We start from the raw sequence: 25,870 nt of genomic DNA on the forward strand, positions 1-25,870 counted from the left end.
TAATTACAGTTTCCGCTGATACTTAAAACCTGTATTTACATTCGAGATATAAATAAATCCAATGTAATTCGCCAGGCTGTGGCTGACGCTTGCCACAGTCTTATCTCTACGTAAGTGAACATGAAGAGATATCAAACAGCTAAATGCCTACAGAATATGTCTACTTGTCATTGTTATTCGTTTTCCTGTCGCAAATTCTGTATTGCCTTTATTTAGAAACATTACTACCGTTTCTACGCAGTGGACACACAACTCGCTATTTAACATTAGTACATCGAACTGAAAGCATCAACAATTTTAAACTATTATAAGTCATGATATTTGGTGAGAACTTATTTAAATAGTAAAGTTTACGTACGCAGTTTTAATGTCATGAATTACATTCAAGACATGATGTTTAAAGTAAGTAGTCACACTAATGTTTGATCAATCACGATAAGTTGAATATTGAAGATCATAAAATCACTGTAGAGATATGTATCATCATCACTAACAGTAGATAGAAACATTGTTCAATTCTTCCCAGAATTAATCAGTCTAAGGCAGACACGTTTTTCGCTGTAGAACATCCATTACCGTGTTAGGGTTAGGACCTTTTCTGTGAATGTATCTTTATCCTAATAGGGTTCTCCTAATCACCAGCATCTTATGTATTTATCTTGTGCTATCCCATTCATAACCTATAAACGTGTGACATTTTACACTCTATCAATATACATTGTCCCAGAGTATGAATGTGTAACCACCAATATAGAACATTACACTAGACATGAGAACACCATCAGTCATGTATTTATATCACACGCCACTAAATTGTTCGTGGTTGTTTTTCTCCAGGACATGCCTAGAACAGCTGGATAGTTTTATCCAAATTGACCACAGATAGATTAGCTAATATCCATACCTAGCTATTGTATCTAAACCGTTTTTTTTAATATAAACCTACATATAACACATTAAGCTTTAGATATGCTAGTTTCCCCTTCGGACGTTAAACCAGTAACATAATTCAAATAAAGATCAACGGTTTTAATTGGATCCTGGAAACATCCTTTAAGCAGATTTCTCGCCTCTAATTTTACACTGAAGCAAATGCCAATAATCGGAGCAACGATCTTTCATGTTGGTATGAAGAAATGATTCGTTGTCCTTATATTCTATCAAAATTCCCCACGCTAACAGGGCAGGAAAACCATCTTTACTCTACCGATGACAGCTATAGAGTCGGAAATGATACATAGTTACATCAGATCGAAGAAATTAAAAAGCGTCGGCATGGATACCTTACAATCTCATCTTCATTGAAATATACCTGTTACTAAACATTATACAGGAAACTATCATTCTTCTCCTCTTTGTTTAAAAAGGAGATAGCTGAAACATCTATTTATTTGCTTTTTTCCCCAAGAATGACAAATCGCCCGTAAAATGCAGTGAAAGTAAACTTGATATATAACCTCATCTACAGCAAAATGCACTTAAGCTGAAATATGAAAAAAATATTGTTTTCAAGTGAGGAGAGATCAATCATGAAGATTTCATATTTTCAAATCCTGTTACGGTATATTTTTCAGCATTGTTGGCGGTAGTTGAACTATATGTTCAAGGGGTAAATTCATCTTTGTTAAGAAATACACAAGAATTCACTAAGATCCTGAAATAGGAATTGTTAATACCAAGCAATCGATCAAGAGGCCACCATCCTTAATTCTAATGATTGATGTCACCACACTCACTGCCCTTTACACAGGTGAAATTGCTGAAACCTATCGGGACACCATCTTTTTATTTAAAAAAGAAATTGAATTAAATATCCTTTACAAATTTTCTAGAGTCGTTGCTGTTGCGGTGTCGCAGTGGTATTTTGTTCTGTGAATTTCGCATTAATCATCAAAGAAAGACTCGTGAAGGGATGATGAATGTATTACAAACATCCATTTTTATTTCCACAACACAGGAAACAAGAGATCCCATATGAATTATTATCTGAGCTCAGATGAATAAATCACAAAATCATCATTGTTATTGATAATCGTATACACCAATGGAAAATCGACTTCGAATCAAAGAATTTATCTAGCTTCTTCATTTGGTCAAACAATCTCTTTTGGGAAGAAAACGGTTATTGAATACTATGCTCATATCTTATCCTTTGAAATAACATCTTAATTAAACAAACAAATAATTAGAAACGGCCTTTAACCAATTTTAAAAGTCAAATACGACATATCGACATGTTGAACATTAAATCAACCTAAAAATGGCAACTTCATATTACCAACAGAGAACAAGTCCAGGATGTTTACAGCAAGTAATGTCAGCAAATAATGTCAGTAAATGAGGATCTCAAAAGACTGGTTGGGGCCATGAACAGAATCACAGGTCAACGAACGGAAATACTGACGAAGTTGATGTATAAAAACTGCTATGTAATGAAACATGTGTCATACCTACACATTCTTACCACCTAAAAAACTATGAATTTAAGTACAGCCAGGGAATCGAACCTTCATTAGCTGTAACAACACTAGTGGCTTTATTGGGTTTCTTACCTCTGATTTACGCCTTATCTGTACTGAATTTGGGGTATTATCCTTCAACACTGTTCGTGGGAGATCTTTATTTTTTTATGTCTCACACCAATTTCTATTTCATCAGAGTTAACAGTTAATACTACCGTTGAATTAACCCCTTCAATTGACAAGATTTGTTTGGTGTAAGTGACTGATGCCCTAAAGAGAGTATATAGGCACTACACGAATGCTGCAGAGGTCAGTCAATCCTCGTGTGGTCACCCGTTATTTAGTGTGATACACTGAGGTTATTTAGCTATATCGATACCGGAAATAGAAAACAAATCCCTCGAGTCCTCAATTCCAATAAATGAGACGTAGACAAATTAAATGTAACATGCAATAAATGAAAGAAAAGCAATGGCTTTGAAAATAGAAATATATTAACTAACGTTGTCGATAATAATGAGACAATGATTTCATGGTGTGTACAAATGAACTATGTAATGACTGTTAAATATCGAACTTTTTCTTTTTCTCTTCTACCTTTGTCTAAAGTTCTTTCTTGTTCATGCCATTTTCAAACTACACAAGAGAAGATGGTAGCGCAATATGAACAGTATTTTGTTAGGCTTTTTTCAGTAAAAGCAGTTTATTGCGCATTGCTATCTACTTAAAAGTGATGGGGCTTTCAATCAGATTTCACAGAGCGACGTGTCTAGTATTTTTTAAGGAATTATTAACCTTTTCCTGTCACGGAGTGGATTTTCAGAAAAGAATAATCATGGCAAATTGTACAAAAGACACACAATAATTTAGAACAAAGGAAGAGCCAAACATTTAATTAAACAGCAGCATACAGCTTTTTCGTTCCTACAGAACTCGTCAGTCTTGCTAAGGGCCACAATATTTAAACCTTGGAGACGCCCAAGGAAAAAACAACTCTGATCGGAAGAAATGTCAAAATATTTATGGGTAGGTTGACTCGCATCATAATTCAGTATTTGTTTCTAATATCTGAAAATTTCTAAAGAAAGTGCTTTTTTAATATTGTAAACCGTATCACTATTCGAATGACTAAAATGTTGTATGGAGGTTACTGCAATACATCGAGTACTAAATTTCCACTAGCAGTGTTTACTGCTTCATAAAATACACACAAAATGAATGGCACCTTTCCATACAATTTTAGAATTACATACGGTAGAGCACGATAAGGATTAAAACTGCGTCATACAACTGTTTCGTCCTTATAGGGTAAAGAATCTAAATATTGAAACCTAAGAGATTTATGGAGAAAAACAGAAAATTGATCGAAATAAATGTCAAGATCTAGATGTGAAAGAGCACTAGCCCCGTAATTCAAATAACTTTCATACATCTGATAATTTCAAAAGAATGGCATTACTACTTAATGAAATAAAACATGACATGTAGATTACCTCGGAGTCTAAACGTCCACCGGTAGTGTCTACCACCTGTTATCTCGCAGAATGATCAAAAGACACACAAGTGAATAGCACTAATAGAAATTATAGGTTTAAGTTGTTAGTGTCAGTAAGTCATAACGAACGTAAAGCTACTGTTTGTTTGCAACTGATTTCTTGTGTGGAGTTCCAGATGGACGTTTGCCCTATGAAGTACACTAACTTGGAAATCTCACATGCTATGGTGCTAATAAGGATTTTCTGGCAAAAAATGTTTGAAAACTTTTTAAAGATACTGAATGGTTTAAATGTGGATTTCCTCACACTCGAGTCTATCAACTACTGAGTAATACGAAATGCTCTATTTACAATCGCCAGGTAAAATTAGCCATGGCGTTTTTCTATGAAATGAAATGAGTATCATAAGAGCAAGCTTGAAACACATAGTAACCCATTGGTATTCAGCATATTTCTTCAGCGATTAAAAAAAATCATTTTCATCATCAACTTTTATCTTTCAAAATCCTGTTTAAATGAAAAAAGTCCGTCGTTAATCAATATCTATAATTGAAATTTCAGTGTTAAGGATAATCAGTGGAAACCACGTTATGATATTGACAAGAGAGAATATTTAGAGCGTGTTTCTCTTGGTTCGATATCTCATAAGGTTTTTACTGTATCGTGAGATGCATGTCGTTTAAAAGTGTGATGATCGTAAGCAAAGGTAAATATTGCATTTCTTTGTGCGGTGTCAGGTGCGATGTGTTCAAGGCTTGATACAGTGTAATATGCCCTTTCCTTTCTAAAAATCTGATTGACCTATATCTTTGTGACGAGTGTCATCGATGAATCAGAATATGCTTACCGTTTCATCGCATCATATCCTCCTTGTCATTACTTATATTTGTAGAAATCTCTAAATATTTGCACTAATTTTTAAGTTTAAAAAATGTTTCTCTGTTCGATAAATTCTGAGTGTTTGGTATATATTAATATTATACTAAATCTACCCACAGGTATATGCATATTATGTCTATTGTGGTTTGACTTTTACTTGGCTTAACTCGTCTCATAGGATTAGTCCTTACTCTAATCCACCTTAACAGTATTTTTAGCACCGGATTGAATTATGACTATCATCAACCGAAATTATTGAAGTTTATTATCTACATATACAGGTATCCTCTTTAAATGAATATCCCCTGACGTCTAGCCTATCAAATTGAAACTGTTCATCCTGTAGCTATTATTAGAAAAGATAAACGCCACTTAGTAACACAAAAAAACAAAGAGGGAAATTCAGAATCATTAAGACTCGATCAGACACCAAAACAAAATGAAAGGCAACATTCTGGTCTCCGGAAGAGTAAATATCTTCACCACAGGTAAATTGACGGCCAAATACGATTCTGTTGATGTAAGACTCAGTAGGGGAAGGTGCCCTACTGTTTAACGACGGGAAGGATCATCAGGTAACCAACATGTCGGACTTAACGTCAATCTGCATAAACTTCAGGTTAAATGGGGTGCTACTGCAAAGTTACTTTACTTCATAGCCAAAGATAAAGTAAGGACTACTACCACTTGCTGCACATTGCTGGTTAGTAAAATACATACAGGATATTATATGTGTTTATCTAAATCCTAATGGTTCCTGTGTATCACGTACAAAAACTGTCTGTCCGTCCATCCTCACCATCATCCATCCCGCTATCTATCCACCTCTGCCTCAACTCATCCATCTATCCATTCATCAATTAATTAAAAATACTGATCAGAGATATTTCGGCGAGTATTTCCATGGAAGATTATTGGTAAATTCTTATTTATGTTCTGTTGCAGTAAGCACATTGATGTTGTAGATGTAAGCGATGTTCGGCCAACTTTCTACATAAAACAACATGACCGTATTCTACATAGATGTAAATCAGTCTACATTATCTACAAATACATTGTGTGCGTGTCTATATGTTGTCTATTACTGTTAAACAATGACTTGTCTCAAACAAAATTTGTTCCACAAAATCATGCTTTAACAATCAATACATCAGAACATGTTTAAGAATGCAGGACCAGTACCCCACTTAATTGCGTACGAATTGTTCATCTTCAATTACTTGTTTATTCAGGAACAATCAGACTGACGAAGATTGTCATTTCGATACCACTCAATATTTCCATCAAAACCGCATCTCGTATGCACGCTGAAGTCTAATTATACAAACTGAGTACAATCAATAAACACCAGCTGCTTTCTCTCCCATCAGCTTCAACATTACAAATTAGGGTCTTAGGTAAATCACACTTGATCAGTATATCAGTCCATTGTTAAATCATTCGAATACAGCGGAAATACTCGTCGGAATATAATAAAATATATGAAATTATCATTGATAAAGAAAACTGATGCGTTATATTGCATAATCAAACTAATAAATATAGATCCAATTTGAATTCCGTGTCATCATTTCTTCAATCTCTACCAACTTCAGTATACGCGATGTTTCCAAATTATTTCATTTGATTTGGCTGTGATAATAATGATTAAATCATAGCAGTAGCAATTCAGAGAAGAGAAAACAAATGTTTCACACCGTTTCATATTGTTACATCCAGCACTGTATACTGTAAGACTAAGGAACATCAAATTCTTTAGTGTTTAAGTCAACTGATGAAAGTGTACAAATAGCTCTTATACCTTCAATATCATACAGGCGTATTCAGTATTACTGATTAAACAGTTAAACAGAACTACCATCTATTATTACCACAACGTAATGTTACGACAACATTAAAGCAGAAAACAAGCCATAATCAGTACAATGAGATCATCTTGAAGCAGATCTAACCGTTAGCATATATAGAAATCCATAAATTTCACGTAGGTAGTTTAGGTAACGACCGAAACATTTTAATGTCATGATTAAATAGAAGAAATCCTGTTAAGGTTAATACACATCAATTGTATTGAATTAAAGCAGTAAATGATAGCGTATGAATATTTGAAATTCAATAAAATAGTCCTACTGAAACAAGAGATAAAAAAAAACTATAACTGGATTTCATGGATTTGAAATTATTAAGTATAATTGTTATAGGCTTAGGTTCATCTGTGAGAAAGCTGGCGTTTCTGTTGGTGAATATCTTAGATTGAGTATGGTGCGTGTAAAATCTTACATATAGCAGCACCGCTCCATAACATCCAAACAACTTTCTTATTCGTTGCCGACCATCACTGTATCTTTATTACTTAATTTTCATCTTTAACGGTGTCCTCACTTGTATGGCCTTCGTATAAATGTCGATGGTTACATAAGCTATTGAAACGTGTCTTGACTTCAAGGATTTATAACACTATCATATTATCTCCAGTTGTAATTTAACCCTCAAATTGCACTATGCTTGATGTTATTGCTAAACAGTAATATCACAATGCTTAGTTTTGATGAAATGAAAATATTGAGTCTATATTTGGTTAAACCTCTGATATCTGCGTCTACATTTGATTCTGTCTCTGGTATTAGTCCTATATATAAATATATATATACACTTGGTTGTGCCCTGGGACATTTGTATCTTGTATTTGTGAGACATATTCATTCCGTTGTGCTTGTGGTACTAGCGGTAGGTCTACATTTGCACCAGGTTTTGAACACGTTTTTTCTATATAATGTCTAAATGTCTACATTCGGTTTCGCCTCTGGTATTTAAGGGAATTGTTACCTCCGTTTTTTCTATCGATTTTATGTTTCGATTAAGTTCCGTTGTGTATTTACGATTCAACACTGCTTCCTGTCGCTTATATGACGAAGACAATCAATGACAAGACAATTTAGAAAAAATATTACAAAACAATAAAAGTAAAATCAAAATCTCTCCCCTCAATCCGACTAGTGGTGCATAAAAACCAAATATTTGAAAATAATTTTCTCCAATTCTCTTGTTTTTTTTTTTTTTTTTTTTACAAAGTAAATCGCTGATTTCAAATATAAACGAGTAGATAATTTCTAACGGTTATGAATCCTAACAGCCCGGACTTAGGAAAGTTCTTGACAGTAAGCTGCACGTTCGATTGCAATGCGATATTAACCAAAACAATCTGTGATGAAGATTCTTTTTACCTTTATCACACATATGACGAAATGTATACTAGCGATACATTGTGCTCTAAACATTGATGATATCAACACAAATTATACGTGTCACTACATGAACATGTAACCGACATTCAATGTTTGTGTTTTGAAACTTTGTTTTTGTCCGAATGCCCTTATCCAAAGTTGGAAAGTTGTTAGCGATATTTAGAAAAAAAATGTTTGTCCACCCCCGGCGCACCTGCAGAAAGGAATCAACAGTTTTTATAACTACAATAGCTGTGAGAACAGAAATAGTTTATATGACCTTGCAAACTTTGTATCATAATTGCCAGCAAAATATGTCAGGTTTATAAATCAAACATATTCGTCCATCCAGCTTCCTCCTAAACCATCAAAACATATAATCACATATAACCAGCACTGTCGGATCTCCGCCTACTGGAGCTATCTTTCCACCACAGTTTGTTATATTTTTATAGGTATGACACATTTGCCGTCTCGATGCTTTAGGAACAAGATTGGCTCGTATGAAGCTGCTATGCTGGAACTCTTTCAAAAACTATCTATTCTCAATGGCAATTAACATACTTCGCTTTCAAATATATGCCAGAAGTTTTATCAAGTTAATTGAACGTTAACAATGCGATGATCGAACAAAAGATTTGTACAAAACAAGAGTCTACGTTGTGAAATGTTACACAGAAACCACGTTAAAATAAAAACAAGAGGTTCGGTAAGATGAGAAATTTTATGGTTCGTTTTATAAATATATGAATGAGAACTCATAAAAGATCTTCTCTGTTTAAGTAATAACAACCAGTAGTACAGGAATAGTGGTTAGTATAGAAACAGTGGGAAGTACGGGATTAGTGGTTAGTATAGAAACAGTGGGAAGTATGGGATTAGTGGTAAGTATGGAAACAGTGGGAAGTACGGGATTAGTGGTAAGTATGGAAACAGTGGGAAGTACGGGATTAATGGTTAGTATGGAAACAGTGGAAAGTACGGGATTAGTGGTTAGTACAGAAACAGTGGGAAGTACGAGATTAGTGGTAAGTATGGAAACAGTGGGAAGTAGACAAATAGTTGTTAGTACAGAAACAGTGGGAAGTACGGGATTAGTGGTTAGTATGGAAACAGTGGGAAGTAGACAAATAGTTGTTAGTACAGAAACAGTGGAAGTACAGGAATAGTGGTTAGTATATAAACAGTGGAAAGTACGGGATTAGTGGTTAGTACAGAAACAGTGAGAAGTACGGGATTAGTGGTAAGTACAGAAACAGTGAAAAGTACGAGATTAGTGGTAAGTACAGAAACAGTGAAAAGTACGAGATTAGTGGTTAGTATAGAAACAGTGGGAAGTAGACAAATAGTGGTTAGTACAGAAACAGTGGGAAGTACGAGATTAGTGGTTAGTACAGAAACAGTGGGAAGTATGGGATTAGTGGTTAGTATGGAAACAGTGGGAAGTAGACAAATAGTGGTTAGTACAGAAACAGTGGGAAGTACGGGATTAGTGGTTAGTATGGAAACAGTGGGAAGTACGGGATTAGTGGTTAGTATGGAAACAGTGGGAAGTAGACAAATAGTGGTTAGTACAGAAACAGTGGCAAGTACGGGATTAGTGGTTAGTATGGAAACAGTGGGAAGTAGACAAATAGTGGTTAGTACAGAAACAGTGGGAAGTACGGGATTAGTGGTTAGTATGGAAACAGTGGGAAGTAGACAAATAGTGGTTAGTACAGAAACAGTGGAAGTACAGGAATAGTGGTTAGTATATAAACAGTGGAAAGTACGGGATTAGTGGTTAGTACAGAAACAGTGAGAAGTACGGGATTAGTGGTAAGTATATAAACAGTGGAAAGTACGGGATTAGTGGTTAGTACAGAAACAGTGAAAAGTACGAGATTAGTGGTAAGTACAGAAACAGTGAAAAGTACGAGATTAGTGGTTAGTATAGAAACAGTGGGAAGTACAGGAATTGTGGTTAGTAAATAAAGAGTGGAAAGTACGGGATTAGTGGTAAGTACAGAAACAGTGAAAAGTACGAAATTAGAGGTTAGTATGGAAACAGTGGGAAGTAGACAAATAGTGGTTAGTATAGAAACAGTGAAAGTACAGGAATAGTGGTAAGTATAGAAACAGTGGGAAGTACGGGAATAGTGGTTAGTATAGAAACAGTGGGAAATACAGAAATAGTTGTTAGTACAGACACAGTGGGAAGTACGGGATTAGTGTTTAGTACAGAAACAGTTGAAGTACAGGAATAGTGGTTAGTATAGAAACAGTGCTAAGTACGAGAAAAGTGGTGAGTTCAGAAACAGTGGGAAGTACGTGAAGAGGGGTTAGTATAACAACAATCGAAAGTACAAGAATAGCGGTTAGTATAGCAACAGTGGGAAGTACAAGAATTGCGGTTAGTATAGCAACAGTGGGAAGTACAAGAATGGCGGTTAGTATAGCAACAGTCGAAAGTACAAGAATAGCGGTTAGTATAGCAACAGTGGGAAGTACAAGAATTGCGGTTAGTATAACAACAGTCGAAAGTACAAGAATAGCGGTTAGTATAGCAACAGTCGAAAGTACAAGAATAGCGGTTAGTATAGCAACAGTCGAAAGTACAAGAATAGCGGTTAGTATAGCAACAGTCGAAAGTACAAGAATAGCGGTTAGTATAGAAACAGTGGGAAGTACAAGAATAGCGGTTAGTATAGCAGCAGTCGAAAGTACAAGAATAGCGGTTAGTATAGCAACAGTGGGAAGTACAGGAAACATGTTGAATACCGAAGACGGGAATAAGACGAATAGTTTTGATACAGAAACCGTAGGAAGTTAAAAAATATAGTGTTTAGTTCAGAAATAGTGGGAAGCAGAGTAATAGTAGCGAGTACAGTAACAGTGGAAAGAATAATAATAGTGGTGGTATAGGTGCAGTGAAAAGTATACGGCTAAAGATGAGTACATAAACGGTGAGAAGTACAGGAATAGTAGTAAGTAAAGAAACGGTGGGAAATATAGGTAGTAGTCGAAAGTATGGAGGTAGTATTGGGAAGAATGTTCATAGTCGGAAATATAGAGACAATCAAAAGTACAGTATTGAGTATCAGTATATCATATAAAGAAAAATACGTGCGATATACCAAATATATTCATGACGCAAAAATATACAATAAAAAAGCTCACCTAGAAAGTGTACAAGTAGTCCAATCAGGAGTGCCACCAATATCACTATGACAACGATAGTCACAACTTTTACCACTGACCGCTGCCGGAAGGGGTACGACTTTTTAAAATGGACGTCAGATGGAGGTAGTTCAGTGGTCACGTGGTAGTCCTTTGCACGCGACCCCTTCTCCCCTGGGGTGCCGTTGCCTCCCGTGGAGCCCATACCATGACGTACCAGGTCGTCCTGTGGGTATCGAGAGTCCTCCTCGTGGAACAACGGGTTGTCATAGCAAGCCTGAAGAAGAGTAACACTCTCATCACCACTAGGATATAGTTTTCTGTGAATTACCTTGAGAGGAATCCTGTTAATGATGTCGCCGCTCATGGCCATGAAGCGGACACAGCACTAAGTTAGAGTGACAACAGGTTTACCATCCCCGACAACTGCAGAGCAATATTGCTACGGGTTAGAAGGAAGGGTCGCCCCACGGCGCCTAACATTTGATTTTTGTATCTAAGTTATCATGCTCTATCTTAGGTTACACTTTCTAATTGACCATTGTTGTAAAACGTGTAGAGGCACAGCAGCAGTGACAGCGGAGGGATGTAACTCGCTCGTGTTTGTCTCGCGCCAACGACACAGAGGGTTACAGGTATCAACATATATGCATAGACTTCCGGTAAAATCAATAAGTTATGCCCGCCGTACTAATTCAACTGGATAATGGACGGCTACGTTTGCATGTGAGACCGAGTCATTTATTACTACTTCTCCCACCCCCGTTCTGCCTCCGGACGGGGCTCAACCATCAGCATTACAATGTAGCTTTTAAATGCCGATATATTAAGATTTGATGCCGAAATTCATCCCCGGAAACAAATGGACCGAGTTGGAGTCCTGTCTGAAACTCCTATTATATACGCCGTTCCATGAGTGCGTCTACATGAAAGTACTTGTTTTGGAGCCGGTAATTCATTCTCTTTCTCGTTTAATCAACACATAAATATCCACTTTGAATGGTGGTAAAGCACTAAATTCGCCGGACGGCAGTTCGGATTTGGAAGTTTAGTGTACTATAAATCCGAATAGACATACTGTAAGATTGATAGAATTGCTTTATCCTTTGATTACAGTGTTTAATGGTAACAAGCAACCCCTGATCATTACAACATTGCCAATTATACCAGTTCTCCTGAAGCCAGGGCAGTGTCTGTAGTAACACGCTCCAGAACAAGGCATCCACTTGGTGCCATCACACAGTACCTCATTGTAACAGAGAGACGTAGGAGGATTTTTAGGAGAAATTACTCACTGCCTCAATTATAAGAACAATGGCTGTTCTAAACTTTACTGTACAAGTTTGCTTTTATATGAACAATAACAAGTTGTGGCAAGATTACAGAAACAGTATTGCACACATTGTAAATGAACGGTTTACAAACAGTGGTCTATATATTGTAGCGAAATAAACATCAGTATCATCAAACATTTCTGATCAAATAAAATGTACTGCTCCATAACTAAAGATTTATTATTATATGACTTTGATGTAAGGACATCAAAGGAGCCATTTCTCGTGTGCCGTAAGGTTGTAGTAATACCTGAGCCTCGATATTTACACGAGGAAATCTGAAAACAGTTGATACATGACGACCGTAGTAAGGTAGTATAAAGTTCTCGAGAGGGCTTTATTGCCGTTATGGTTTAAGAATATAGTCACTATTAATCAGAATTCAAAGTCTTATTTCACTGTGAGCGTATTACTGTTCTTGGTACACAGATCTCCTCCGATCGAGGCAAGTCTGATATTTTGTCGTGCAGGTGAGTGGCGCATGCGATATAAATCGTTATTGGAATAAGTTGTTTAAAGCACTATCATAGGTAATGATTATATCAAAGTTCTACCCATCACTTAATGAACACACATGTATGCACGGTTGATGTATAGTCTGGTTGACCCTTGTGAAATACATGTAGGTACAGATTGATCCTTCAGTGTTCATCAAATCCGATGAGCTGTTCTGTGTTTAAAGATATAATAAAACAGACAACAAAGCCTTAGTGTATGATCGTGTTTATGATATGTCAGCAACGGAATGCAATTAGGAAGTAACGAACTGCTGATGAACCAAGTGCAGGCGTTACAGAATTCAAATCGACCCACTCCAATCAATGGACGTCAATCAGACCACTAGATGCTTTGTAGTTTTACTATTGATATATAATTAGAGATAAATGATTCTTAGGGTTATACTGAGATAATTACAAGTTGTCTCAGATAAGAAGGCAGGGCGATAGCCACCTTAACAAAGCAGACGGGAAAATGTTGCTCGATTATCGTTAGTTGGACAGATAAAAAAGTCGAACATTGCTAATAATAACAACACACGTGTATATAGGCAGAGGGTTTTCACCGTTTTGTACAAATTAAAATTACAAAAGCGTTATAGTTATCTTTGATATTTTTGTAAAATACTCTTCATAAAATTCAAATTATAAATGTGTATATAAAATCTACAAACAAGAGGCCCATAGGGCATGTATCCCTAACGTTATCTAATTCGCTGAAATTGATTCATCTAAACTAAGCTAAAAATCATTTGAAATATTTCTATCTATTTATTCTATTAAATCTGCCCTCTGCCCTATGGGAACCAGATGCATCATTTATGCAAATATTTCCTGCACCCGTGAATACTTCAGACAAAAATTGGGACAAATTCCATCATTCCTAAAAATCCATACTTCACAAAAAAGTTTGGTAAGGTCCAATAATTTTGCCCCGCCCTACCTCTCCAATGGGGCCCTGATCCACTGCTTATGAAAAAATGTGTTCTCTATACTTCAGAACAAATTTAGCAAAATCCCATCATTCCTACGGTAGGAGTAGGATTTAAAGGAATTTGCTCGTCTCCCCCCATGCCAAAGGATTCTTCTTAACCCATTGATGCCTCAGACCAAATTTGGCAAACTCTATTCATTTCTAAAGGTGAAGTGGGATCTGAAAGGGATTGCCAACACATCCTGCCCCGGGTGGACAATACCCACGAATTGTCATCTTACTTAAAGTATTCTTCTGACCGAATTTGGTCAAAATCTGCGCTATCGTTCATCACTACAAGCAACTGGTAGAAAAAGTTTACGGAAGGACGAACGACGGATGCCGCGGTATGTTATTAGCTCACTTGGCTCTTCGGGTTCGGCGAGCTGATTATGATCAGTTAAGATAATATTTCATCAACCGAACCATCAAATGTTTTGAATGAAAACAACACTTACGTTTACATATTCTTAGATTGTTGCTATGAAATAAAAACGGTATCATTTAACCGATTGTTTTTTTTTTTTTTGGGGGGGGGGGGGGGGACTTGGGGTCGGATGAAAGAGACAGACAACCATTCCACACTAGTGACACGTTGCACTCCTGTTACTTTCATCGCTACATAACATTTTTATGTCAATGACTAGCTCAGCGACATGCTTATCTATTGTTAACGATAAGGACAACAGCAGTATTACAGGTGGAAGGCTAACGTCCACAGGAGGCTTGTCGGATGAATGATAGGCCGTTGGTCGTCTCTTGTTTTCTCTGAGCAGGAAACCTTCTGACAGGTCTGGGCTGTTCGTTGTCAAGGCTCTACGGAGTATAGGCCCCGCCGAGAAACGGCGTTGTTTGCCTTTCGCGCTTGCTTGTATTGGAACTGTATCAGACAAAAAGGGCGTACCTCGTCGTAACATCTCAACAACAATCTGTGAATCAAAAAGACAACCATCAGCAAAGAAGAGAACTATGTTTTATAGGATATAATATATATAATACTTATTTAAATATAAATAATTACAAAAAAATAAGCATAAAAATTGTTTCAAATACTTTCCGAATAGCTTAAATACAACATAGTGTCAGCACACAAAGACAAACAACAACATGGTGTCAACACACAAAGACAAACAACGAAATAGTGTCAACACACAAAGACAAACCACACAATAGTGTCAACACAACAAGACAAACTACAACATAGTGTCAACACACAAAGACAAACCACAATACATCTGATCACACACAGACAAACTACAACATAGTGTCAACACACAAAGACAAACCACAATACATATGATCACACACAGACAAACTACAACATAGTGTCAACACACAAAGACAAACTACACAATAGTGTCAACACAACAAGACAAACTACAACATAGTGTCAACACACAAAGACAAACCACAATACATCTGATCACACACAGACAAACTACAACATAGTGTCAACACACAAAGACAAACCACAATACATCTGATCACACACAGACAAACTACAACATAGTGTCAACACACAAAGACAAACCACAATACATCTGATCACACACAGACAAACTACAACATAGTGTCAACACACAAAGACAAACTACACAATAGTGTCAACACAACAAGACAAACTACAACATAGTGTCAACACACAAAGACAAACCACAATACATCTGATCACACACAGACAAACTACAACATAGTGTCAACACACAAAGACAAACCACAATACATCTGATCACACACAGACAAACTACAACATAGTGTCAACACACAAAGACAAACTACACAATAGTGTCAACACAACAAGACAAACTACAACATAGTGTCAACACACAAAGACAAACCACAATACATCTGATCACACACAGACAAACTACAACATAGTGTCAACACACAAAGACAAACTACAATACATATGATCACACACAGACAAACTACAACATAGTGTCAACACACAAAGACAAACTACACAATAGTGTCAACACAACAAGACAAACTACAACAAAGTATCAACACACAAAGACAAACTACACAATAGTGTCAACACACAAAGACAAACTACAACATAGTGTCAACACACAAAGACAAACTACAACATAGTGTCAACACACAAAGACAAACTACAACATAGTGTCAACACACAAAGACAAACTACAACATAGTGTCAGCACACAAAGACAAACTACACATAGTGTTAACACACAAAGACAAACTACAACATAGTGTCAACACACAAAGACAAACTACAACATAGTGTCAGCACACAAAGACAAACAACAACATAGTGTCAACACACACAGACAAACAACAACATAGTGTCAACACACAAAGACAAACTACAACATAGTGTCAGCACACAAAGACAAACAACAACATAGTGTCAACACACACAGACAAACAACAACATAGTGTCAACACACAAAGACAAACTACAACATAGTGTCAGCACACAAAGACAAACAACAACAAAGTATCAACACACAAAGACAAACTACAACATAGTGTCAACACACAAAGACAAACTACAACATAGTGTCAACACACAAAGACAAACTACAACATAGTGTCAACACACAAAGACAAACTACACAATAGTGTCAACACAACAAGACAAACTACAACAAAGTATCAACACACAAAGACAAACTACAACATAGTGTCAACACACAAAGACAAACTACAACATAGTGTCAACACACAAAGACAAACTACAACATAGTGTCAACACACAAAGACAAACTACAACATAGTGTCAGCACACAAAGACAAACAACAATACATATGATCACATACAGACAAACTTAAACACAGATTAATTACAACATTGTGTCAACACACGGAGACAAATTATAACAGAGTGACAACACACACAGACAAACTTTAACACAGATAAATTACAACAGATTGACAACATACACAGACAAACTAAAACATAGTGTCGACACTCACAGACAAATTACAACACAGACAAATTACAACAGTGTCAACACACACAAACTGCAACTGCAAGTTTTCAAAAAAAAAAAAAAAAAAGAAAATCTGATAAACAAACAAAAGAATCCCATCCAAAGACAGACTTCAATAAAGTGAGAACACACAAAAAACTTATATCTTATTGGATTATAAACAAAGAAACACTGCACAACACACACAAACTATACCATAGGATAAACGAAGACACATTTTTTCAAAGGGTTAACACACACATAAACAAACTGCACTTTAGGATCAACGAACAGATTGACACACACGGACAAACTGCACCAAACTTAAACATAAGGTTACCACAAACAAAGATAAACTACAACATAGGATCTACGAACAGATTGACACACAGGGACAAACTGCACCAAACTTAAACATAGGGTTAACACAAACAAAGACAGACTACACCATAAGATCAACACACAAAGACTAACTACAGTACAGGATTAACACACAGAGGGACTAACTACACTATAGGATTAACACACAGAGGGACTAACTACACTATATGATTAACACACACAGGGACTAACTACACTACAGGATTAACACACAGAGGGACTAACTACACTATAGGATTAACACACAGAGGGACTAACTACACTACAGGATTAACACACAGAGGGACTAACTACACCATAGTATTAACACACAGAAGACTAACTACACCATAGGATTAACACACAGAGGGACTAACTACACCATAGGATTAACACACAGAGGGACTAACTACACCATAGGATTAACACAAAGAGGGACTAACTACACCATAGTATTAACACACAGAGGGACTAACTACACCATAGGATTAACACACAGAGGGACTAACTACACCATAGGATTAACACACAGAGGGACTAACTACACCATAGGATTAACACACAGAGGGACTAACTACACCATAGGGTTAACACAAAGAGGGACTAACTACACTATAGGATTAACACACAGAGGGACTAACTACACCATTGTATTAACACACAGAAGACTAACTACACAGAGGGACTAACTACACCATAGGATTAACACACAGAGGGACTAACTACACCATAGGATTAACACACAAAGGGACTAACTACATTATAGGATTAACACACAAAGGGACTAACTACATTATAGGATTAACACACAAAGACTAACTACACTATTGGATTAACACAGAGGGACTAACTACACCATAGGATTAACACACAGAGGGACTAACTACGTTATAGGATTAACACAGAGAGGGACAAACTACACCATAGGATTAACACACACAGGGACTAACTACACTATAGGATTAACACACACAGGGACTAACTACACTATGGGATTAACACACACAGGGACTAACTACAAAAAAGGATGAACATACAGAGGTACTAACTACACCATAGGATTAACACACAAAGGGACTAACTACACCATAGGATTAACATACAGAGGGACAAACTACACTTTAGGATCAACAAAGACAAATTTCACCATAATGTCAGCTCACGAAGATACCATACCGTCAATAAAAACATATACACCACAGTGTCAGAACACAAAAAAGGAAACCTATACCATATTATTAACATACAAAACCAAACTACAACAAAGAGCAAATATACAATGACAAACTGAAACTATATTTTTAAGATAAAAAGACAGACCCACGTGTCAACACACAAAAAATCTACACCACACAAAGACAAATTGAACAACATAATGATAGGACAATGGCCCGTAACAGTCATATTTCACAATCGACAGACAGACGGACGAACGGTCCGCAGATAAAAGGCGATTTGAATAGCTCACCATTTGCTGTTTAAGGTATCACACATCTAATGAACAATACCTGAAGTTATAATTAACTGATAAAGTGTAGGAGTTGTTCACGAAAAACAATTGCTCAATCATGTGACAAAATGGCTACCATGTTGAAGTTTTATAGTTAAAGGCTTATAACAACAATATATTATCTTTTTCTTTTTATTAACAAATGATACTTCAGCCATTTTTCTCACTAGAACGACTGAGACTGGAGAAGTAGTCTAAAATATTTGTTCAAAGTGAGGTTTGATTTTGGACCAAACTTAAAAATAGGGTTTGGTCAGGACAATATCAGTATCACTTCTTGTACGCTTAATACATTTTTAACTTACTAATTGGGCTCAAGACCAAATTTGGTTGAAATTCTTCCGCGCATTAAGAAAGATTAGTATCTTAAATCAAAAAAGTGTGTAACTCCCTTGTTTGTAGTCCCTAATGGTGTATTAACTTTTACTTAATTGACAAAAATGCATTGTCCATCCCTAATGATGTTTCAGATCGAATTTGGATAAAATCTACCAAGGCATGGATACGGAGTAGTGTTTTAAAGCAAAATATTTCCTAAAATCCCTTCTGGAACATCGCTCTTAAATCCCTAGGTGTTCTGAATTTTCAGACAAAAATATTGTCTAATTTCCCATTTTGAGGCCGCATCCCAAGGTATCTTGAGGTCGAATCAGCTTTCTGAATTTAGGAATGATTTCCCAACAAAATGAAATTTAAAATCAGATTTGGTTAAAAGCCTCTAGACGTTAAGCAAGGGTAAGGATTTAAAGGAAATGTTTAAAAAACGACAGACGCAGCACAATAGTAATGGCAAACTGCACCACAGTGTTACATGTAACACACAAACTGCACCATTGTGTCAACATACAAACACAAACTGTACCTTAATGTCACCCACCACAACTTTACCATAGTGTCACATACAAAAAAATCTCACCCTTGTATAACAACACTATAATGTCAACATACAGACACAAACTATATAATTTTGCTACACTATAACGACAATAAATCCAATAGTGTCAACATACAAAGACAAATTACATCATAGCGTCAACATGAACACCCAAACCATAAACTTAACCATGTTGTCAACCACCACACAAAGACAAACAACAATACAGTGTCACAATGCATAAAGATACATCATAGTGTCAATATCCACAGACTCACGACACAATATTGCCATAAAGAAACACTACATCATACTGTCAACACACACAAATTGTCAATACATGAAGACAAAACACACCATAGAATCAACAACACAATGACCAATTCCGCCATAGCGTCAACAAAAATACAACCTTCAACATAGTGTAAACTCATACAGATGAAATACATCACGGTGATAACAAACATGGGCAAAAGAAGTCGTAGTGGCAACACACAAAGTACGCTTTTGTTACAACACACACAGAAAATCTACATTAAAGTGTCCCAATAATGTCTGCAAATACTATGTCATTTTATCGAAGTACACAGACAATTAAACCACAATTACAACGTGCAGCAAAGTAAACGACACCACAGTGTCTACACACAAGGACAAAATCCAAAACTATCGAACATAAAAAAACAAAATATGCCATATTGTCGGCGTTAAGAGAAAGCTACACCACAATTTTAACACTCATTGACAATCTACACCACATTCGCAACACACAAACAAACCATAATTTCAACAAACCAAGACAAAAGACAAGAATGTGTCGTCACGCAAAGACAAATGACAGAAATGTGTCATCATACCGACAAATAACTCCACATTGACAACACAGTGACGAAAGATATACAAAATTATGAACATACCAAAATATATATATTTCTATAACAAAGAACAAATATTCCACAGCGTCAACACACTAGACTTTATAAAAATCTGATAAATACCAATTTTATTGTTCCTTGTGTTTGGTATATTGTTGATTGTCTAGAATTGAATACGCATGCGTCTCACATTTTCAACATGCACAAACGGACATTTTTCGAGAACTGAAAAATGCACTCCTGACAACAATTAAGTACTTACGTCAATGTTCCTACAGCGTGTGTGACTTCTGCTCTCTCTGGGTAAAATCTTTTCTCGCCTTCTTGCTATCCTTGTTTATCAAAAACAAGCGTATTCGTTTTTCTTCAGAAGCGTTTATACGGTTGTCTTCTAAATTGCTCGTATTCATTGATCCAGCGCGTTTCAAAAGTGTCTTAATATATCAGGGGATTTTCAAGTGTTAATTGTGAATCTGTTTGTTACTTTGCAAACTGTTACCGTTGCTGTTTCCAAGCAACTGCCGTTGAGACGTGACTTCTACCGTACAATAGATATATCACACTGTTTATCACATTTTTCATATACGAGTGTTGTTTGCAGAGGACATTAACGACGAAACAAACATAAGAACATAGATTATACCGTATGTATGTGAAAACAAAGTTCTTAACGTTTTCCTGTTTTGAAAACCTTGGAGACATAAAAGGTGAATTAAACAATGGTAGATATTTTACGTGACAAATTCCTTGAAATCATATTTTCCTGCAAAGCGCTTGTCTCCAAAGCGACTGTTTCTTCTGGGTGTTTCCAACGGAGTGACAAACATATTTTCAGTCTTACACAAAAAAGAGCAAGAAATTTAGATTTATTCTGCTTTATTTTTCAATGTAGTCCCCTTCCAATACTTCACACCTGTTTTAATTAGTCTGCGAGTCATTAGTGCATTCAACTAGTCACTAACCAAATTGCAAATCAAGTGCTGGTGAAGCAGAATCCCTCGATGGATTCAATGAGCACCTGTATCAGTAGGTTAGCGCATTATTTGTTATTAATCATGTTTCTATTTGGCAGATAATCGTTGTCAGTCACTCCTTTACTATCCAAAACTAGTCTGTATATAACCCTCTTGGTGGATCTAGTGGCTGTGAAAACATACGATGATTTTATGTCACTAGTTTGGGCAGTGTTAATGTTGTCAAAACTAGTACTGGTTGATAGTGGTCCTGAGTGTGTTTGAGAACGGGGTCATCTTCAAAAGTATTTCTGCCAAGCTGAAAGTCGTTCACCAACCATTTGATAGCTGCTGATAAAGGAAAGGTTAACTTGTACTGTAATCTGTTTCGCAAACTGAAATTCAAAGGCCAGGAACTTTTATCAACGCTCCAAACTAAAATCCTAATTGATGTATGTATCCCATTCAGAAAATCCAGCGACACTCGACCCATCAGAAAAAGCGTCCCGTAATATCACTCTTTCTAAATACAGGGAACGACAAACTTACCAAGAGTACTGTACCAACCTTGTCAGGAGAATGAACAAAAAGACACCAAGACACTACAAAAAGCAAACAGCAGAGGAAGTCAAAAGTAACGCTAAAACATTCTCGAACGATGTCTAACAACAGACCAAAATCACCAACCAAAGTATCAAATCTATATACTGGACAAGACGAGCGAGTCACAATAACAGAGGTGTTACCAAACATATTTAACAGTATTTACTTCGGAAACTGAGGAGAATATGTCCAAGGTCAACCGCATAACAAACGAAGCAATAATGCTATTGCACTACCATCCAGTGTTAATACGATGTGTGTTAATGTCCAGACGATATCTTATCACGAGTCCTGTTATTAGTCTGCGACTGTGCATCGTCTTTAATACTTTAACACAGACTGGAATGGTTCCTGTAGAATGGAAGCAAGCAAGTGTCACAGACATTTAAAAAAAAGAGAGACAGCAAATTCGCCAGTGAATTTAGATCTATGAGCTTAACGTATCTATGTTGCAAAGTATTAGAAACAATGATAAATGAAACGATTATAAAGTACATGCAGATCAATAAATCATTTTTCAAGTGAGTGACAAGTTGGATGTATCCTTAGCAGATCCGCCGTTCTACAATTAATACAGGTAACAGATGATTGGATGGAGATTCAGGCAGAAGCAGTGATGTACATGATTGTACTTTCATGAAAGCATTGGACAAGGTCCCCACCAACGACTCGTCTATCAAATGAGCTGGATTATGGCATTTCGGTAAGTAAAGATTCTTAGTTAACATTGTAGTTTCACGGGGATCCCGTGACCTTTTTTGCTTGTCCTACACATATTTAAATACAAACGTAGGTCTGCTCTCAAATAACAAAAACATTATATATAGAAATATTTAACATCACAGATTGCGAAGATTTACAACAAGACCAGCTTAGAGTACAGCATGGAACAAAACATGGCTAGTGCACTGCCAAACACATGCAAAACCATACGGATTGGTAAAAGTAACATCAGTAACTTTAAACTACATTCTAGGAAGACATAAAAGAACATCCTATACAGAAAATGAGACGTATATTAAAAACACCATAGACAATAAAATAGCATTTAATGTCCACACTCAACAAAGACAATAACATAATGGAACCGATCGGGAGACCTATTGGACCACATGAATCTGCCTTTTATACAAAGGTCTTGTGGGACCCAAAGGAAAGTATACCAGGCGATCCCGCAGCTCCTTTCTGATTAAACATATAGAATCAATAGACAAATGTCCAAAGGTGAGCTACTTAGTCAATAGTAGGAATGAACCTATCAAGATAGACTGCAACGTTAGAAGATGTTCTGTCTTCCAGATAATACAGTCTACGATCTGGGGTTACCTTGGATAATACAGTCTACCATTCGGGGTAGCCTTGGATAATACAGTCTACCATCCGCGGTTACCTTGGATAATACAGTCTACCATTAGGAGTTACCTTGGATAATACAGTCTACCATCCGGGGTTTCCTTGAATAATACAGTCTACGATCTGGGGTTACCTTGGATAATACAGTCTACCATCCGGGGTTTCCTTGAATAATAGTCTACCATTCGGGGTAGCCTTGGATAATACAGTCTACCATCCGCGGTTACCTTGGATAATACAGTCTACGATCTGGGGTTTCCTTGAATAATACAGTCTACCATTCGGGGTTACCTTGGATAATACAGTCTAAAATCTGGGGTTACCTTGGATAATACAGTCTACGATCTGGGGTTACCTTGGATAATACAGTCTACGATCTGGGGTTACCTTGGATAATACAGTCTACGATCTGGGGTTACCTTGGATAATACAGTCTACGATCTGGGGTTACCTTGGATAATACAGTCTACCATCCGCGGTTACCTTGGATAATACAGTCTGAAATCTGGGGTTACCTTAGATAATACAGTCTACCATCTGGGGTTACCTTGGATAATACAATCTACCACCCTGGGTTACCTTGGATGATACAGTCTACCACCATGGGTTGTAAGGTCTGTACAAACTTCTAAATCCAGCCATGATCAACATTTCTGTCGGAATATTGGGAAGCATTATGGCCGGTTGAATTTTTAAAATAACATCAAAACAATGGAGACATACGAATCAGCTGCCATGCATTGAAGATAATAAATCATACATAATCAATTTTAACTTAGAATTTAGAACTGCGATAAAACAGCGGAATCATGTTAAATCATATTATCAATCAATTTTTATTTATATAAATGAGCTGAATGCATAGTAACATGTCATTTCTTAAATTCTTGATGAAATCCGTTGTGAATAAACATCCGTTCAAGTGCGTTTTACCATTCAACTAGCAAAAATATGCTATGAAATTTGTTGACGTTTCCCTACGATTAAACTAGATATAACCTAGAATTGTGGTAGAATAAAGTAAGTACCTTTTTATATCTGCCAAATCAAATTATACAAAACCATACAGCAAACACATCCTGAATGTGAACATTAATTATTGATAAGTGAGAATGCTTTTATTCAATAAAGAGTAAGGACATTCACGTAAGAACTAAATATTACTATTTCTGGCAATAATTATCTGATAGGTGGTCACGTGCAATGTTAGTAGCCGCTCCAACTGACCATTCATAGCATTATCAGCTTTTTGGCGACACGTGGCAATAACCTTAATGTGTCTCTGTGCACAATATCTGCGTTCTAATGTCTGTGTACAGTGTTAGTGACTTTATGTCTGTGTATAGTTACAGTGACTTTATGTCTGTGTATAGTTACAGTGTCTTTATGTCTGTGTTTAGTTACAGTGTCTTTGTGTCTGTGTATAGTTACAGTGTCTTTATGTCTGTGTTCAATGTTAGTGTCTTTATGTCTGTGTGCGGTGTTAGTGACTTTATGTCTGTGTACAGTGACGGTGTCCTTATGTCTGTGTATAGTTACAGTGTCTTTATGTCTGTGTTCAGTGTTAGTGTCTTTATGTCTGTGTATAGTTACAGTGTCTTTATATCTGTGTTCAGTGTTAGTTTCTTTATGTCTGTGTATAGTTACAGTGTCTTTATGTCTGTGTACAGTGACGGTGTCTTTATGTCTGTGTACAGTTACAGTGTCTTTATGTCTGTGTAATGTTACAGTGTCTTTATGTCTGTGTTCAGTGTAAGTGTCTTTATGTCTGTGTATAGTTACAGTGTCTTTATGTCTGTGTTCAGTGTTAGTGTCTTTATGTCTGTGTACAGTGTCAGTGTCTTTATGTTTGTGTACAGTTATAGTGTCTTTATGTCTGCGTAGAGTGACGGTGTCTTTATGTCTGTGTATAGTTACAGTGTCTTTATGTCTGTGTTCAGTGTAAGTGTCTTTATGTCTGTGTATAGTTACAGTGTCTTTATGTCTGTGTACAGTGACGGTGTCTTTATGTCTGTGTACAGTTACAGTGTCTTTATGTCTGTGTACAGTGTTAGTTTCTTTATGTCTGTGTACAGTGTCAGTGTCTTTATGTTTGTGTACAGTTATAGTGTCTTTATGTCTGCGTAGAGTGACGGTGTCTTTATGTCTGTGTATAGTTACAGTGTCTTTATGTCTGTGTTCAGTGTAAGTGTCTTTATGTCTGTGTACAGTGACGGTGTCTTTATGTCTGTGTACAGTTACAGTGTCTTTATGTCTGTGTTCAGTGTTTGTTTTTAATTTCTGGATACAGTTTCGATGTCTTAATATCTGTGTACAGTGTTAGTATCTTTATGTCTGTGTAATGTTAGTGTCTTTATGTCTGAGTATCGTGTCATTGAT

General features: G+C 36.4%; 1 protein-coding gene across 1 annotated transcript in view; it reads right to left on the reverse strand.

The window, feature by feature from the left end:
- The window catches only part of LOC132556141 (atrial natriuretic peptide-converting enzyme-like), a 68,112-nt gene that overhangs the window by 31,188 nt on the left and 11,054 nt on the right, over positions 1-25,870 (reverse strand). The window contains exon 2 of the mRNA XM_060220530.1: positions 11,221-11,497. Within this exon, the coding sequence (XP_060076513.1) occupies positions 11,221-11,497 (277 nt within the window). The remainder of the gene's footprint in view (positions 1-11,220; positions 11,498-25,870) is intronic.

The sequence above is a fragment of the Ylistrum balloti genome, unplaced genomic scaffold (assembly GCF_031769215.1).
Source record: "Ylistrum balloti isolate Yb309-2 unplaced genomic scaffold, AGI_CSIRO_Ybal_v1 Utg370552, whole genome shotgun sequence".
NCBI lineage: Eukaryota > Metazoa > Mollusca > Bivalvia > Pectinida > Pectinidae > Ylistrum > Ylistrum balloti.